Below are 17,938 nucleotides of genomic sequence, written 5' to 3' on the forward strand. Positions count from 1 at the left end.
TGAGGAAAGAGGGGAGCTCTCGCAAGGTTGTATATGTAGTGAACATGTTGGAGAATAACCATGCCAACTCAGTCCCATCTGTGGAGGGGCTGCCGAAGGGGACGTTTGTTCTCACATAGATTACTGGGGGGGGGGGGCATCTTCTCAGCAATGAGCAGCCGTGTGGATTGTTCATTTCTTATGCGACCCCAAATGCCACGGACAAAGAGAAAAGGGACCGTTTGTCACAAATAACACTAGCCCATTGGCTCCTGTGTCCACAATGTGAGCAGAGAGGTCAAGGGCTGAAAGAGTCTTGGAGACAGCAACTACTCTCTGGTCCCTTGTCTTCACTTGGAAATTAGGTTGTGTTAGAACATGACCGTGGCTCATGTTGTTAAACATGATTTGCAGCCCGTTTGGACAGGGACATCTTGTCATCTGGTTGTGGCAAGGCCTGTACTTCCAGTTGGGTTTGACCCACGACCAGTGGACATGATGGTAAACATGATGGTTGAGGCTGGTTGCCAGGGCAATGTGGGGGAAGCTTGCCTGGATGTTGTACCTATTCTGTGGATGAATAAAGAGTGGTCAGGACCTTGTCCAGACAGGGATGTCTAGGCTGAGCTAGTTAGCTTGATCACATTAAACAGTGTAAAACCCTAGGAGACAAAGCAATTGTATATTAGCACACACTAAGATAAAGCCTGACACCCCCCCCCTTCAAATCCTAAGCTAGACAAGGCCTCAGGTAATTAAAAAACCCAGAGGAGAAGTAGTAAGAGGGCTGGGGGTGGGTGGGAAGGTGACCTGTTTGTTGCTCAGTGGGTCTGCATGATTTCTGTGTTTCTTCATCCCTCTCGATCCCCTGCAGGTAAACATTACGGGGTGTACAGCTGCGAGGGCTGCAAAGGTTTCTTCAAGCGCACGGTGCGGAAGGACCTCACCTACACCTGCCGCGACAATAAGGATTGCTTGATTGACAAGCGCCAGCGGAACCGGTGCCAGTACTGCCGGTATCAGAAGTGTCTGGCTATGGGCATGAAGCGAGAAGGTAAGGCAGACAGAGCAGTGACCTCCCTTAAGCACGCAGGCATGGTGCAGTGGACCCGGCGGGTGCTCAGGTACACTCCTTCTGTAGGAGGCTCCCTCCTGTTTCGAGCCCTGCAACGCAACGTGCACCAAACCTGCATTTCGCCCCTTTTGTTGCTGGTTGTGAACGCAGCCAGGAATATGTGTCAATGATCTCACTATGGAATCGCTGCTCCTGGGTCCTAACCATGCTGTTTGCTGCTACATAAAGGGTGGATTTTTCTCCCCTGTGCATGTCTCTCTTGCGTATATTCTATGCTTGCTCGACAGTGACCAGTAGCAAGGTGCAAGGCCATGGAGGAATCAGGCCAGATGTGTATCTGAGAGGAAGTTGTTGCCCTGAGTAACTCACTTAGTTCCTTCACCAGCAATAGAATGTGTCTGAACAGCTTCCATTGCCAGAGTGCTGCTTTTATTTCTCATAAGGAGCAGCATCCGCATCAGATTCTTCTGGCTACCCAGGCCTAAGCCAGGTTACACTCTGTGGTATGATATTACCGGGTGCGAATCTGCCCAAGCAAAGCTCCGAAGGTGCCGGCATGGTGTTCATTTCAAAGGGGTGACGCAAGGCGAGAGCAGGTAGCAGCAGATGCTATTGGCCAGTGGCCTGGAGGAAGGCAACAGGAAAGCCCATATCAAGGGGTGAATGCGGGGCTAGCGTTTTAGGTACAAGGCTCTTGGATTAAATATATGTTGGGTGACAAGCACTGTAATCTGATTTGGCCCATCCTTTTACAGATAACCTGATCTGAAATGATGTTAAATCCTGGGAAATTGGTGTCGATTATTAAATGGGACACTGTCCAGATACAAATTGTGTGTTTAATAAAATGCTTTCCCTGTAGCACTTTAGATTAGTAAAACTGAAAGAATGTTATCAGCCTAATTTATTCCTCATCGTGCTGTTAGTTGGTATTTAGCACTTCGCTAGCCTGAACTAGACTGGTTATTTTCATTTTCTCTTTATAGTCACTTATACTTTTGATTCCTATGAACTTGCCCTGTGCTGTTGTGTTTGGGTCTCCAGTATTGTAGGAAAATAGTTGAAACTCTGTTTTTCCCATGAGGAAGAATAATCATGACAATTTTTTTTTTTTTAGTTTTTGTAAAAATTTCCCCCCACCTGAAATTTAGTTTTGGACCTGAATGATTGACAATAGCTCGTCAATGCTGCATTGGTCGGTGTGTGCTTATGACTTGAGAGCGACTATGTGACTAATCCTCCATTGGGAGCACTCCAGTTACTGATATCCGCACTCATTACATCTTCTGAGTCACATCTGCTGTGCTGACTGGCACATAAATCCGCTTCTTTACTGCTCTCTGTTCTGCGGAGTCACAATAGTCGTGGGAGAGCAAAGCTGCAGGATGTGTCTCTTTGAAGAGCAGTTAGTCTTGTCTGGAGCGTTAACTAAATAGGGCAGCGCTGAAGCTGTGTCTAGTGTTTAACAAACCCTGACAGGCTTGATTTACGGGGTCATATAAGGACCCACACATGCAGATTCTTCAAATGTCAAAGCCATCTCTGCTTGGGATGCTTTGGAGTTCCAAAGGCAACTGATTAAAAGGGCATTTGGATGGGGTTAGGGGGAAAGGGTTAGCTCTCCAGAGAGAGCAAACTGCAGAGTACTGAATTCCTAAAGGGAACCTTCCTCACCCCAGCAAACTCAACCCTGGGTGTCCGGAGTAGAGATTTCTGGAGGGGAGTGTACTATGTTTTGCACCGAGGAGGGCTGGAAACTCTGGCAGATGTTCTGGGTTTTATACAAGGACTTTTTTTTATCATGGGGTAACCATGTATAAAATATATATATATGGTCTTAATCAGACACAGAATGTACCTCCGATATGTTTCAGACATGAATCAGAGAGTGTGTGTGTGTGTGTGTGTCAGAGCATTTTGTTTAGGGCGCTATAGTTTTAACAGGAATGTTAGAAATCTGAGCATCCCTCTCTACGCTAGCAACAAGTCTGTATCTTCCCCATGTCGGGCAGCGGCAGAAAGGGTGCGAGTCACATTTGTTTTCTTGTTTAAGGGGCAGGGATTTTACGGCTGGCTCTGCAAACAGATGACAGCCCTCCCTCACAGTCAGACAAGAGGGCTCTACCTTTCAAAGGTAAAGCCAACTTTGAGGCTGGTTTCCTGAGCTTCCCCCAATGTCCCCTGGGGACGCTGACTTGACTGCACAGTAGGTGCGGTCCTGACAGACAACAGAGAGAAGGAGAGAGCACGCGATGTCCTGAATCAACCCTGTCTCTCCCAGGTGGAAGAGACCAAGTTCTGGGATGTGGACAGATAGACAAAGCCACCCGCTGGTGCGAAGAAAGCAAAACCGACAGGGGATATGGACAGAAAGGAGAAGAGGGTGGAAAGTCTTTGGACTTCAGGTGAAAATGCACTAGTGCTGCTGGCTGTGGGCAGTGCCAGGTGTCTGGAGTGAGGCAACGGATTGGACTCAGGAGGACTGGTTGTTATTGGAGTTACATCTCAGCAGTGGCTGTAAAGAGTGTCTTAGGGTACGTCTACACGGCAAAAAAAACCAACCTGCAGCAGAACGTCCCAGAGTCTGGGTCAACTGACTTGGGCTTGCAGAGCTCACGCTGCAGGGCTAGAAACTGCAGTGTAGACATTTGGGCTCAGGCTGGAACTCTGACTCCCAACACCCTGACCCCTCCCTGGGTTTCAGAGCCCGGACAATGACAGTGCTATTTTTAGCCCCGCAGCGTGAGCCCCCGTCAGTTTGACCCGGGCTCTGAGACTCACTGCCGTGGGTTTTTTTTGGCCGTGTAGACGTGCCCTCCTTAAAAGCGTGTTGTGGCTTAGACTCTACGGGTGCCGTGTGAGGTGCTCGCAAGGATGTGTGACCACTCAGTGCTCCTGCAAAACCAGCCTTCGTGTGTGAAAAGCACCGGAGGTAGCCAGGCTGGCGTTTGGCTGCAGGGGTTTGTTCTCTGCGGTGCTGCCAGCATAGGAAGACTCATCCCGAAGATCGAACCAACTCGCCTCTCCCTGTCACGTCTCCCCTCCATAGCCCCTTGCCCACCGAGATACTCACTGGTGCATATTTGCAATCTGTGCTGGCATGATCCTGGGCCTGTAAAGCTGTGAAGGAAACAGTCCTCAGAGGAAAGGCACAGCTGCCATGCCAGTGTGAACAGAGCGCTGTCAGATTGCATTAGCGGTAACTGAGGGGCGTTGCATTCTTTGCTGGATAAAAGTTGCTAGTCAGGAGGTCAACTCTATAACTTGTACTCACCAAATGTTTCCATTGCGAGAATAAAAGTGACTAACAAAGGCCAGCTCATCTACTGTATATTCAACAATGGCACTTGCTTTTCAGCGGAGAGATGTGGGAACGTTTTCAATTTGCAGTAAATGTAATGTCGTCGGCTGGGATTGTCTATGGAGCCTGTTAAATTTCATTGGGAACTGGGCGCCTAACTCCCCTAGGCTCTTTAGAAAATCCAGGTTAATTTTATTTTTATTTGTCCTGAATCAAAATGGAGCCCAAAGGTTTTGGTTCTCATGCCCTCTGGGATCTGTTTTTCCCCTGGAAGTGTCCATTAATGTGAGAGGGTTACTTCCGGAATCGTCCGCTCTCTCTGAGATGGTGTCACAGGGTGAGCTGGGGCTGGAAAAGGGTTAAGGCCTCAGAGCTCTGGATGACGTGTCAGAAGCCCAGAGTGGGCACCGAGTATAAGAGGTGCTGTCCTCTGAGCAGGAAGGAGAATATACTGTGAAAGACCTGGTGCGGGGCGCTCTTGCAGTGGGCAGGTGCCTGGGTGGGGAAGGGCAGTGGCCGGGGGTCTGGATTGGGACTGGAGATGAGTGAACTGGGGCCCAGGAGGGACTCAGTGGGTTCAGATCAGCAGGACGCCTCGCTAAGAGGAGCTTAGCACAGCCAGGGGACCTGGGCTCCAGGAGAGTCGAGTGGAGGCAGGAACAGAAAAGGAACGGCTTGCACCTGGGAAGGCTGAGGGACCTCTTTGTCCTGCTGTGTCTTAATAAACCTGGCCCCAAGAAGGGGAATGTTCCTTGAAGTGTGGTTGTGGGGGCATCCATTAGCGAGTCAGAGGGGAAACCGAGGCAGCACCCAGTGGGGGTGGGGCATGCCGCTCTTGCAGATGGATTTAAGTGAAATGGTTTGATGCTCAAACAATGGACCCAGCTGCTTGCCCATGGTGATCTGTGGCTTTTCTCGTTTTCTTTCTGTTGGCTCTGCTGAACTGACATCCTGTAAATCAGGTGACTATTAAATTCCTACAATTACGGCAATTGCCCGGGCAGCGCCACTGTAAAATTATAGGTCCATTAATTAATTTCTAAACGGCAGTGGAATTCCCAAGGGAGCGCATACTGTATGCCAGCTGTGTGAGGACTCTATTAATTCATCTTGATTAACATTATCACAACGTATACCGAATGAATCCATAATAATCAGCCAATTATTTAAAAGTGTGACAGATGGGACCTTCATAACCCTAGAACTGAACTCACGCACTACTGGCAGACTGATCTTATAGTGCAGTGTGTATATTATGGAGGGCTAGGAGAAAGAGGAGAAAGTCTTTGTGTTTAGCATATGTGATTAGTAGACGTTCGGGGCCAGATCTTCAACTGAAGTGAATCAGCATAACAGAGCTCCATTGATTTCCATTGAACTATCCCAAGTTGCACCTGATGAGGATCTGACCCATAGTAAATAGCTATTTGGTGCCATGTTGATAACAGACCTGGATTCTGTTCTTGGCACTGCACTGTGGCTCAGTTGCCCTCTCTGTGAAATGGGAATAACACTACTCCTTTGTAAAATATTTTGAAGTCTGTGTGTAAAAACTGTCTGTAAATGAGCCATCCATCTGGCTCAGATATACAGTTCCAAGAAGCATCGTCTGCTCATTTTGGAGCGGTCTTTTCGCTTTTTTTATTCCTGAAAATAAGTTAGATACGGTTCTGGTTTTCAAAAGTTCATGGGTGCAGTTATGCATGCAAAGAGTGCACATGCAATTATTGATCGAATTTGCTCATACGGTTACTGCAATGGAGAGAGGGAATTGACCATTTGCATGTGAGATACACATCTGGTCATTTGCCCACATACGCATCAGTGACAATTTGCATATATAGGCGCAATAATTGTGCGCAAAGCAAATACATACGGATTTTCCACATGCAACTCTGAGCCTGCATCTTTGGGAATGAGGTCTTTGCTGTGACTTGGTTCCCTTCTACCCATTTCGCATCTGAGACCTCTTCCCAACTCACTTGTCCCATTGCTCATCTTACCTACCAGCACCACATTCCAACATCTGCTCTTCCTCACTGCATCTTCCTCCCTCATCTATTGCCTGCTCATTGTGACTTGACATCATACTCAATATCTGATCTATACGGTCCTGATATCTCTCTGATTCCCCTCCTCTCCTCCTCAGCTCTAGTTTTGGCTGAAATTTTGGGCTGGTTTGTATGATCCAGCCCCATTTGTCCAGTCTCCTAATCTAAACAGCTACATCTTATTCACAATAAAGCCAGTGATATGGGCCTTAATTCCATTCAAAATATGTTGCTCCGGAGACCACATTTATGGCAACCGAAATAAATACTTGATTCCTGTCGCCCCAACAGTATTTATATGCCAGGGACGTGCGGTAAAACCCTCTTACCAAGATCTCTCGCTCTAACAGAGGAATAACACAACGGTAAATCATTTCCCACGTGGGGAAGAAGAATAATGTTGTGACCAGGGAATCAATATGAGGAGTGAGAGAGACGTAAGCCACACTTCAATAATGGAAATTTATGCAAGAGGAAAAACCCTCTTATATAAATAGCTGAGGAAGGAAACATGCTTATTTAAGGAGCCTAAGTGCAGGCATGCCATTAGACAGCTGGTGGAAGACACAAAAGGGGACGGGCCCTAAGAATCCCTCTGTCAAAGAGTACTCAGAGAGGGAAAACTTATGGGACTGAACTCGGTGGAAGTGCAAAGAGCAGCTCGCGATAGAGATGGCAGAGCCTTGTTCATGCCCTAAGCAATGTCTGACAGCATGGGAAGGATTCAGACGCTCCACATTGGGGAACCTGTGTTTTATATCATTGGCAACATCAAAAGGCAAGAGGGTTGACGTTTAGAATGAAAAGGATCAAATTGTCTGTACTCTGGGCTTGGTGTTAAAATTTAAGGCTTTGCCTGTGCGGTGTTATTAGTTTAAGGGAGGAAAAGCATATAAATGGAACATTTCTTCTGGCATTTAAGTCTCTTCTCAAGGCTGCCTATTGATAAATTTAAGTAGGATATCGATGCTAATATCCATGGTGCACTTGCCTTATTGATTCAGAGACACCGAAGCTGCAATAAATGATTAACTGAAAGTGTTGTTTGCCATATAAATTACTGCCAGTGGCACAAGCCGTTGTTTTCTGTACTTTGTCTTCCGCTAAGTATCAGACATTCACCAAAACTAAGGTTACCATCCCGAAAGCTTCACCCATGCAGAGGATATTATGGTGGGGTTAGTGATTTGCATCGAGTAGTATAGCTCTCGCTCCTTGACGTCAGTTTTCGATGCTTGGAGAAACAAATTCAGCCCTGAACTCTGAATTGAATCCATAATATACATGCGTGCGCACACACAGATCCCCGGTGCTGCCAGCCTGGGAGAGGAGGTGGCATTGATGGAGGAATGAGCACTCAGCTAATGACTGCTGCAGTGAGGGAAACTCTGAAGATGCATCGTTTTGTTGTGTGTCTCTTCTCCGCAAACAGCCCACGCACAAAGAGCTTCTGCCCCGGGTTTGACTATGGTGGGGAGAAGTGTAATGGAACTCTACCAAGATCCACTCACAAACAAGACTCCATTTAGAGGAAGGATAGTCTTGTGGCTAAAACAATGGACCGGGACTTGGGAGATCTAATTTCAGTGCATGACTCTGCCACAGATTGAATGACCTTGGGCAAATCACTTCATCTCTTTCTGCCTTAGTTCCCCATCTCTAGACCACAGAGTAATAATATTACCTACCTCCCACTCTGTCTCTCTATTCTTCTTCAAGTGCAGGGGTTCTCAAACTGGGGGTCAGGACCCCTCAGGGGGTCGCGAGGTTATTACTTGGGGGTTCACGAGCTGTCAACCTCCACCCCAAACCCCACTTTGCCTCCAGCATTTATAATGGTGTTAAATATATAAAAAGTGTTTTTAATTTATAAGGGGCGGGGGTGTCGCACTCAGAGGCTTGCTATATGAAAGGGGTCACCACGAAAAAAGTTTGAGAGCCACTATTCAAGTGCCAGTCCCTATGCGTGCTCCACACCTGGATGCGCATGTGCCCCATGCGCCCGAGTCCAGAAATTCTAACAAGCGGTGTCACATACACAGTAGTTCACCTTGTGCTCCGGACTGAGGGCATAAGAGGCAGTACGGGCCAGTGCCTCTCCTGTTCCTTTTTACTGCCTCATGGTGTCCCTGTGGCCACAGATTTCTCCAGCTTTTATCCTTATACTCTGTAAATAAATTTGTGAGTAGTTGATAGTTTATATTCGCATAGTTGGAATTTTTAATATAGTTGGTAGAGTTGGTCTTTTCCCCCCTACCGTGGACTTCCTCCCCATGGTCTGGGACTATGCCCCAAGTCCCAGGTTCAAGAATTGTCTCTCCTGCCTTTTCTCTTTCTCCGTGAGCAATGATCAAGAGAGATATACCTATCTCATAGAGCTGGAAGGGACCCTGAAAGGTCATTGAGTCCAGCCCCCTGCTTTCACTAGCAGGACCAAGTACTGATTTTGCCCCCAATCCCTAAGTGGCCACCTCAAGGATCGAACTCACAATCCTGGGTTTAGCAGGCCAATGCGCAAACCACTGAGCTATCCCTCCCTCAGTCACCCATGCTGTCTCTGTTGTTTGGGTCGGACATACATTGCCGCAAAGTGCAGCTCCTGTTGCTCTTTTCTACCGCGAACTAGCAAAGCTTGTGAGCTCAGATTCGGAAAATACCTTCTCTGAGGCTTCACTCTGATCCAGGCCAGGGTAGACCTCTCCTGTACATCGGCCCCAGCAGACGAGCAGCGCCCCTCTGAGCACAAGCTTAGGAGCGGAGTTTGCAGGTGGCTCTTCCCCCCACGCAGAAGGCGGCCAAAAGAGACTCTTGCATCCCCCCAGAGGGGCTGAATTTCTTTTCTCCCAAAATTGCAGCCTGCAGAAAAAAAAAAACACTGGCGCACCCAACTGCCGTGAACTGGCCCAGATCGATTCTTGTTCCTGATGCCAGCTTTCCAGAAAACCAGGGCGTTATTCTGCTGTGTTTTCTTCCTGGCAGGGCAGTGCCTAGGAACTATGTTTCTGCTGTTCGCATGTCGTCACCATTAAACTTCATTTCAGTGGAACTGGGTGACCCAGTGTCAAAGGGGTCCTGGAAAGGAGCCTCTCACAGCCTCTACCCCGATATAACGCGACCCGATATAACACGAATTCAGATCTAACGCGGTAAAGCAGTGCTCCGGGGGGGTGGGGCTGCGCACTCTGGCGGATCAAAGCAAGTTTGATATAATGCGGTTTCACCTATAACGCGGTAAGATTTTTTGGCTCCCGAGGACAGCGTTATATCGGGGTAGAGGTGTACTTTCCAGTGCATGGCCAGACTCTTGCGGGGGGTCTTGCTAGTAGTTGAACTAAGGGTTCCTTTTAGTTCTGAATGCCGGTCTGGCAAGAATTCACTATCAATGTGCAGTGTGAGGAAGTCAGAGAGTCAGCCCCCTGGAAAGCGATGCTACCACTGTCCACAGGGACACACTCCGAGGGAGGTGAGCCTGGGGAATACCCCTCTCTCTCCAGAAGAGCTGAGCTCCTGTGTGTTGGCAATGGGGGAAGCCGAGTGATCTCAACAAGGGATGGAGCAGTTAGGATAGCCAGAAGCCAGCACTGGGTCTAAGAATGGTTTTGCTTCTCCTCATTGGCCCCACAGACATTCATTTACCTAAGTCACGGCCACCATGCATTTTGCTTGTTCTTCGACAACCACATGTTCTACTGAAATGGTAGACGTGGCCTTCCCAAGCGGCCTTCAGTAGGGTGCATGGAACATGCAGGAGGGAATAGGGGTGAAGGCCCTTGAGACAAATGTGTCTCTGATGACTTAGTGGAGTTACACCAGGGATGGATTAGGCCCCTTGTGAGTTTCTCGTATTCACATTGGTTGGCAGCTTTACAGCTGTTCGAAAGAAGGGCACCTTTCTTCTGAGAGGGATTTCAAGTGCTCCTGATCCCTGGAATTCATTTCACTGTTGGCTAGAACCGCCGATTCATTTCTCTTGTTTGGCTCTCTCCCTCTGTCTTGTCTGCCTGATAAATGTTGCTCTCTGAATAAGATTAACAGACGTGTTACCGGAGGTGCCACTGAAATGCTCCCAATGGATGCAGTAACTGGCCATCACATTCTATTTCATCATAGTTAGCCTGAATGTTGGCTGGTAGCTTTCTGTCCTTCTCTCTCCTAGTACAAAATCTTGACCTGTACGTTCTGTACCATTTTATATTCCTCTGCAGCAAACCGAGGAAGCTACCACTTAGCAGAGGGACATGTATCCCTCCTAGATCTGGGAAAATACAATAGAAAGTACTAGGTGTCGTTCGACCCACTGTGAGTGGACACCATCCTTCTGATTGAACTTGAAACGAGTCTGGATGCTGCTTGGCTTTCCTATCCAACAACACCAGGCTTTGTAGGCAGCATGGTGGAGCTGGGTGCGTGCCCAGAATTATTGCTTGCTTGGTTTGTTTGTTTTTTTAAGTATCCATTCTTTCTGTCTTTAGCCTTCTCTTTGAGGCAGTGCCTCGCCATGACAGGACACTGTTGGTAGGAAGCACACAGCATCTTCAGTGCTTAGATTTCTCTCTTGGTGACTTTGGATTGGTTAGAGTCTGAAATAGGCAGTAAGGTGGGCAAGCAGTGAACCCTGGAGAATGGGCCTTAAGGAAGAGCAGTGGTTCTTCAGTTCAGATGAGCTTGAGCATCTTTTGTTATCTTTGCATGCACAAAAGTTTCCTCTAAAATTACCTCAGTGTTTCCCAGGGACGTTAGGTCTAAACCAGAAACCCCATATGGAGAGTCCTTAGGTGCTGAGAATGAGGTTTGGGGGCTCCTTTTCCTGTGGCAGATAAACACAGGGGGGCCAGATCTTCAGCGGGTGTGAATCAGAGTGGCTGAGGTTCTGGCCCAGTGCCTTTCCAGAGATGGACAGCAAGATGCCCTCTGTGTCTGAACTCTGCTTGGTACAGTGGGTAGGTGGATGGGTGGGGGAGGGCATCAAGGAACCAGTTACAGCTCCTTTATTCTGTGCTGGCCCAATCCTGGCATCAACTAGCACCACGTAGGAGCTGCTCTAACCACTATCCCTAGCTGAAGATCCCTAAGGGACCTAATACCAGGAAAGAATCCGCGTAGCAGAAAGGAACTTCCCCACAGCCATTCCCACCAACCCCGGGCCATGCCCCCATGCCAGTGTGTGGAGTGGCTGGTGAAGAAGCTGTCTGCCAGCTTTACCATACTGGGGAGTTCCACCAGGAAACTTCTTTGCTGACCCAGCTATGGCCTGTATGCATCTGCTTTGCACGGCCTGAGCAGCACAGCGTCCAGAGCATAACAAGGAATTGGGCCAGGCTTGCCGTCCAAGCAGCACTGGAGATAGGGCAAACTCCACTCCTTTTCCTTGCTGTGCATTCCTGTCCTGTGTGATGATATCCCACGGCATCCAATCCTGGAGAATCTGCTGCGATCGCACAAACCAAGCAGGAAATACCAGTCGGGAGCCCTTTCTCATGCTCCCTCCGGCAGTCCTGGGACAGCTCACACAGTGCAGACTTTGGGAAAGCTGCAAGATGAAGCTCAGGGCCATATCCCCCCCACCCCATCCCTTCCTCCCTGTTACAGACTTACCTGTTTATTGGCATCAGTGGTTCCCGACTCTGCAAGAATTCTCTCCATTTCCCATGTCCTGAGAACCCCAATCTGTTAATTCTGGGGACCCACCATCCCGGATCATGCTATGATTTTATTGTTATACATTTATATCGCGCCCCCTCAGTGCACACGGCACTTTACGTAGCGAGTGAAGAAGCCACGGCTTCAGCCCTGACATCCCGACTCCGCTACTGCTAAGCTCTGGCACCCTGCTCTGACCACTCGAGCAGGGTGTTCTGTTCCCCCAGCTCGAGACCAGAAAAGTCCTCGCCCACCTCCACAATCACTGCAAGTTCCATTCTGCATTGCTGCAAAAGAAACCCACGCTCGTTCCCAAAGGCATGCACCAGTGACATGCCTAGTTACCGGCTTTGTGTTTGGAAAGAGATGTGTCCATTCAGGATCGGGGCCCCATTGTGCCAGCAGGGAGAGGGAGAGAGACGTGATCCATGCCCCATGGAGTCTACAATAGAGCAGTAGTGCTTTGAGGACCAGGGGCATTCTCCCTCCTGTAAACTGTGTGATCCCTGACTCTAAACATTCAATAAGCTTCCCAGCCTAGGACTGTCTTTCCCCTTCTTCTCGCTGCATATTTCCTAAGGCTTGCAGTATGGTTTGCATATTGCTCCACACTCGGTGTTAGCCCACTGAAACTGAAGGAGTTAAACCGAGGATGGATTTAGTGACGCATTAAGTTACTTCCGCCTGCAGTTTCGAGACCTCTCTGTGACTCCTTTTCTCCTAGGAATTTCTCAAATAAATCACTGAGTTTATAGTGACCAAACTTTCCCCTTGTTCTATCCTAAAATGGCTTAGTCAGAGCTCAGCTCCTGCAGTAACACAGTTGCCACTGACCCATGCCTAACCTCCTTCTTCTGATGCCCCGGCTTGTGCATCAACCCCCCTGCGAATCACACACGCTCAGGAAATCCTGGGACGTCCACAGCCTGGCTGTCTCCTGTCGATTCATTTCAGTGGCAGCTGGCATGACTCGGGGCGGGGGGAGCAAAAGGAGTCCAGAGAGAAATAGGGAATTCAGCTTTCCAGCTTGTTGTTCTGCATGAATCTAAAAGGAGGCAAATGGCCATATCCTACTGCAAGAGCAAAGTTCAAGAGAGAACAATTATTTATAGCTCTAGTTTTAGACTGCAAAATTCTGTCCTTTCAGTTTAATGTGTTTGTTACTTCTGTCCGTCTGATGCTTTGTTCTTCGAACCATGCCATTAAAAATTCTAATTCTCATAATAATACAACTTTAAAGGGACACTATTGTCAGGTTGAAAAATCACATCCATCCCTCCATCTCCTTAACCTGCGCTCCTGTGTTACTTTTAACTATTGATGTGGTTTGTTTACATTCTGCGCTTCACTCAACTTTGATGACAATAGATTAATAATTTTCACTTTTGTTTACCGTCAGTTTCACTTGTTGCTTCCCAGTGCTGCAGCATTTGCAGGGGGGATGTTTAAATCCATTTTTTAAAAAGCCTTTTCATTTAAAAAATCACCACCATATTTCTATTAACTTTAGATTTTGCATAACTTAAAAAAAACCACATACAAATTTTGGGTCCAAGTGACAGGACGGAGTTACAATTTAACTTTTTATTTCTCAACTTTTTTGCATTTCCAGCAATATAAAGCCCTATCTTTGAGAGAGGCATATTTCGTTCATAAGCCAAAGAAAAAGGAATTTAAGGCTAAATTAGTTAACTCAGGTACCACAGTATTTTTTAGGGATACAGGCACTCCCGGGTCAAAGAGCCCCAAGATTCCTAACAATATATGGCTAACACCTAACTTCATAAAAAAGGCAACAGAACACAATACATTCCACCTGCCGTGGAACGGAAATCCCCGATAACCTGTCCCTCCCAACGCTCCATAAATAAAACAGCCACACTCTCACAGAAGGCTAGAGAGGAAACTAAATATTCCTGAGGCTGTGCCCTGAGGATGCCAGCAAAGGACATTGACTCACAAGGAGAGGGGGAGTATTGCAAAAGGAGAGGGGATGCTGCCCCTGCCCCTGCCGCTGTCTATTCGTACTAATGTCCTGGGATGCTGGGTCCTTCCAGTTCTGCTGACTCGTAGTTGCAGTGAGGGGACATAAAACAAATACTGAAATGAGCTGGATGGTCCAATGGTTGCGTTGCTAGTCTGGGACCCAGGAGAGCTGCGTTCCATTTTCTGCTTTACCACAAACTTCCTGTGTGACCGTGGGCCAGTACTCAGTCAATCCGTGCCTCAGTTTTACCATCTGTAATATGGGGGCACTCATATCTCACAGGAATGTTGTGAGGATAGAAACATTGTGAGGCACAGAGATCTCCTGCTGATGGGGCTATGTAAGTACCAAAGATAGGCTGGTAATAGCAATGTCCAGAAAGGATGCACTTCACCACTGGATTGTGTTCTTTTTTCATTTGCTCTCCCGGTGGATCCTTATGTCCACCGTAGAACTATAGTTGAGAGATTGGGATGGTAGCAGGAGAGGATCAGACAGCACTAGGGAAAGAGGGAGAGACAAGAGAGAAAATGTGCATCCCATCGATCATCCACTGAGGGCCTTTTGCCCATGTGATGGAGATGGATGTAATCCCTGGCATGAACGGCTCTGGCTAATCCAACACCCCATATTCCCCCATGCTTTCTGTCCCTGCACGTCTCAGTTCCGGCAGCAGAGCACAGCCGTGCAGAATTTCTATGGAGACTATTTGTCTTCAGTGACATTTTGGTCCCAGTGGGCAGCCCTGCTGAAGGAGTGAGAGAAGCTCTCTCGGACAGGAGCAGCAGGGTGGGCTCCCTGGTTGTGTGCTGTCGCTTCAGGATTCTGGGGAGAGCTGAAAGAGACAATGGATTAGACAATTGCTTGGACACCAGTCCTGGGGTGTAACCGAGGCTAGATGCTTAAGTACGGCCATCCTTGCTCACGTTTCTGGAGTTAAACTCATCACCAGATGTGAGGTCAGGGAGGGATTTTCCCCCAGCGTATGTTAGCAGGGACCTTGCCTTTTATCTGGTTCTTCTGGGGAATCATCTGTTAGGATCCAGTAGATGATGACCAAACCACCATGGCCAGACACGGTCGGGTCTGCACAGGGACCATCCCCACTCCACTCCCCTTCCCTTTGTATGCGGTGTTGCTAGCTTTATGCAGACATTATTGAAGGCAATGAGTGACAGGTCTTCTCCCTCCCCCTCAGCATTCTGTACTACTCCCTAAGCCCTACCTGGTGGACAGAGCTTGTGCCGCTTAGCTCACCATATTGACTGGGTGGGCACAGCCAATCATCAATCAGAAACTTGTTCAGGATGTGTGCAATTCGGTTGTGTCCAGGAAACAATCTGTAGCGTAGAGGGACTTGACCACTGATGCTTGGTTATCGTCTCGGGTTTGGGAGCAAGAGACCTGGAACTGTGAGATCTTACCAAAGCTAGGAAAGCTTTCTTCTGAACTTGAGTGTTTGGGTGTAGTATTAACCTCTGGGCTCTTTACCACCTGAAACTCTGCTCCAGGTCCCTTAACAATGGCTGGTACATTCTCACAAGGGTGTCTGCAAACAAACATACAGCAGCTGCCGGAAAACAGTCCCTCCACACAATGGCCGGTGGACTTCTTGGAGGTGCTTGGGCAGTTGTGTTATTTTGGTCTGCGAATACCAAAGGACAGTGGGCCGATTGTCCTTAGTACTGATCGGCGATAAATTGGAAGTCCCCCTGGAACAAGAAGCTGTTTGTCAAGAGCTCTCGAAGCCATTTCTTAAAACATGTGGGCAGCTGTGTTAAAAATAGGGACCGAGGAACAGCTTTGCTAGGCCCATCTCTTGCATCATTTAAAACTGGACTAGATCATGTATTGGTGAATATACTGCTGGGGGAGGGGGGAAAAATCCCAACAAGCCTTTTCCATCTCTGAGCGCTATGATTCTTTGATCACTAATCAGTTGTGTGCTCTCCACTCAATAGTCATGCCTCCAAGAGGGCCACATGCTATTGCAAAATAGGGCAGATTGATGGGGTAGTGAGAAGAGACATTTTACAAACAAAGGTCCAGGATACGTGTTAGCTCAACTTTGGCACCTGCAGCTATTGCATCTCCCTGGGGTATTTCCAAGCAATTGGTAATGGCTCTGATATTAATACAGCCTGAAAGTGGGAATTGGGCTACAAAATATGAGAGCGAGATTGAGAGAGGAGGAGGAGCAATGTGGATGGAGAAGAAACGTACCATGGAACGGAGATAGGGTTTAAGCATCAAGGAGGGCATCCCTGCTCCTGTGCTCCTGCACTGAACGGCTGGTTGGAAAGTCAGTAACTCACGTTCATACACCATGCACACACCAGAGTGCAGCACGCGGCTTTGGTCACAGCTAGGAAAGCAACAGCAATAACGTGTTCGAGTGGGATCGGAAACTAGCTCAACGCAGTGACAGGAGTGGTCAGAAGAGATGGCATGAAAGAGAAGGGCTTGGTAAAAAGAAAAGGAGAGAAAGGAAAGGCTGAGGAAGGGGAGGAACCAGATGAAAATCCCCATTGTTGATTCAACACTGGGTGTGATCATACTTTATGCAGCAACTGGACTGCTGTCCTGCACCACCAAAATCTGTTCTGAATCCAGGAATAGAATTTCTCAGAAGTACTCTGTTCCCCTGTGGGTGGGGACCTTGGCCCAGGTCCTTAAGCATAATTAGGTTCCTAACTGCCACTGAAATCAGCGTGTCCTTGTGATTGTGGTTATCTCTAAAGCTCCATGCACTGCTAATGGCACTATACATAAAAACATTTCCCTCTGACTGCTGTACAATAGGTCTGTTTCGTAATAGATTGCACTTCATTACCCCAGAAAAATTCTCTCCATCTCTCTGTCCATCTATCTATCTTTTCACATCATGCCCATCCCATAACAGAATTGAGTGCTGAATCCTCTGAAAAGCTTCAATTCCATTAGATTCGTTTTCGGTGAGAGCAAAATGCACCGTGAGAAAATAGCAGCACCCCTTCCAAGTTGTTATTCCTATAAGTACACATTTTCATCTTGGAAAAAAGTGCTTATCTGTATTAGTGCAGGATAAGTGGTAATTACAAGCTACCATAGCCTGTTGCTTTTCCTGAATAAACAAACAAATGCTGTAATATTAGCACTAATGGAGGCTCTCAAAATGCTTCATTCTGGCAACTCTGCTGGTGGAAAATCCAGTCTCCTTTTGTCCCCATTGCTTCCCTCATTAAAATTCTTCTTGGACACAAAAGCCCTTTGGGCCGTTGAATCTGGCTTTGCAAACGGCAGGTGGCTTTGATGCGGTGCCCAGGGACATGGATGCAAAGTCCATGTGGTGGAACGGAACGTCACGCACATTGCTGTTGGATGGTGCCACATTTGTGAGAGACCTTAATGGTATGTGCAGGCAGGAGGGGACTAGATCTTCTAGCCCCTGCTTGGAAGTGGCGTTGCCTGTTACATCTTCCTCCCTGCTGACCTCCTCCCCTGAAACTGAAATGGACAAAAAGGAAAGATGAACGTAGTTGCACAGCAAAGCTTCTCATGGAGTCAGGAAAAGCAGCCAAGATCGAGCCCAATGTAGCCTGAATTCTCAAGCAAGATTGTTGGTACCAATGGGTATGTTACACAAACTGGGGAGCAGTCTGAGGCCTGACCTAAGCAGTTGGGTTCTTAGGGTACCCCATCCAAAGGGGTATTGAATCGGCACTGCAGTTCCCATGGAAACTTGCGGATAAGTCAGTCGTAAATCACCGCTTTCCAGCATCAGAGACCCTCCCTGTTGGCCTTCTCCATTCCAGCAGCATGTCACCTGCTACTCAGTCATACGTCTTTGGGTCTCTCATAGACCCCCAGGACCCTATGCTCTCAGCTCCCGGGACACAACTGCAGCTGATGCAGTTGAGTGGGGA

The 17,938-nt window shown here is 47.9% G+C and overlaps 1 protein-coding gene across 6 annotated transcripts in view; it reads left to right on the forward strand.

The window, feature by feature from the left end:
• RXRA (retinoid X receptor alpha) overlaps positions 1-17,938 on the forward strand; it is a 229,803-nt gene that overhangs the window by 165,209 nt on the left and 46,656 nt on the right. For all 6 annotated transcript variants that reach the window (XR_010593590.1, XM_042854329.2, XM_024106029.3 and 3 more), the window contains exon 4: positions 854-1,033. Coding sequence is in view for 5 of the 6 variants with exons in the window: in XM_042854329.2 (XP_042710263.1) it covers positions 854-1,033 (180 nt within the window). In the remaining variant the exon portion in view is untranslated. The remainder of the gene's footprint in view (positions 1-853; positions 1,034-17,938) is intronic.

Source organism: Chrysemys picta, chromosome 18 (assembly GCF_011386835.1).
Source record: "Chrysemys picta bellii isolate R12L10 chromosome 18, ASM1138683v2, whole genome shotgun sequence".
In the NCBI taxonomy this organism is placed as follows: domain Eukaryota; kingdom Metazoa; phylum Chordata; order Testudines; family Emydidae; genus Chrysemys; species Chrysemys picta.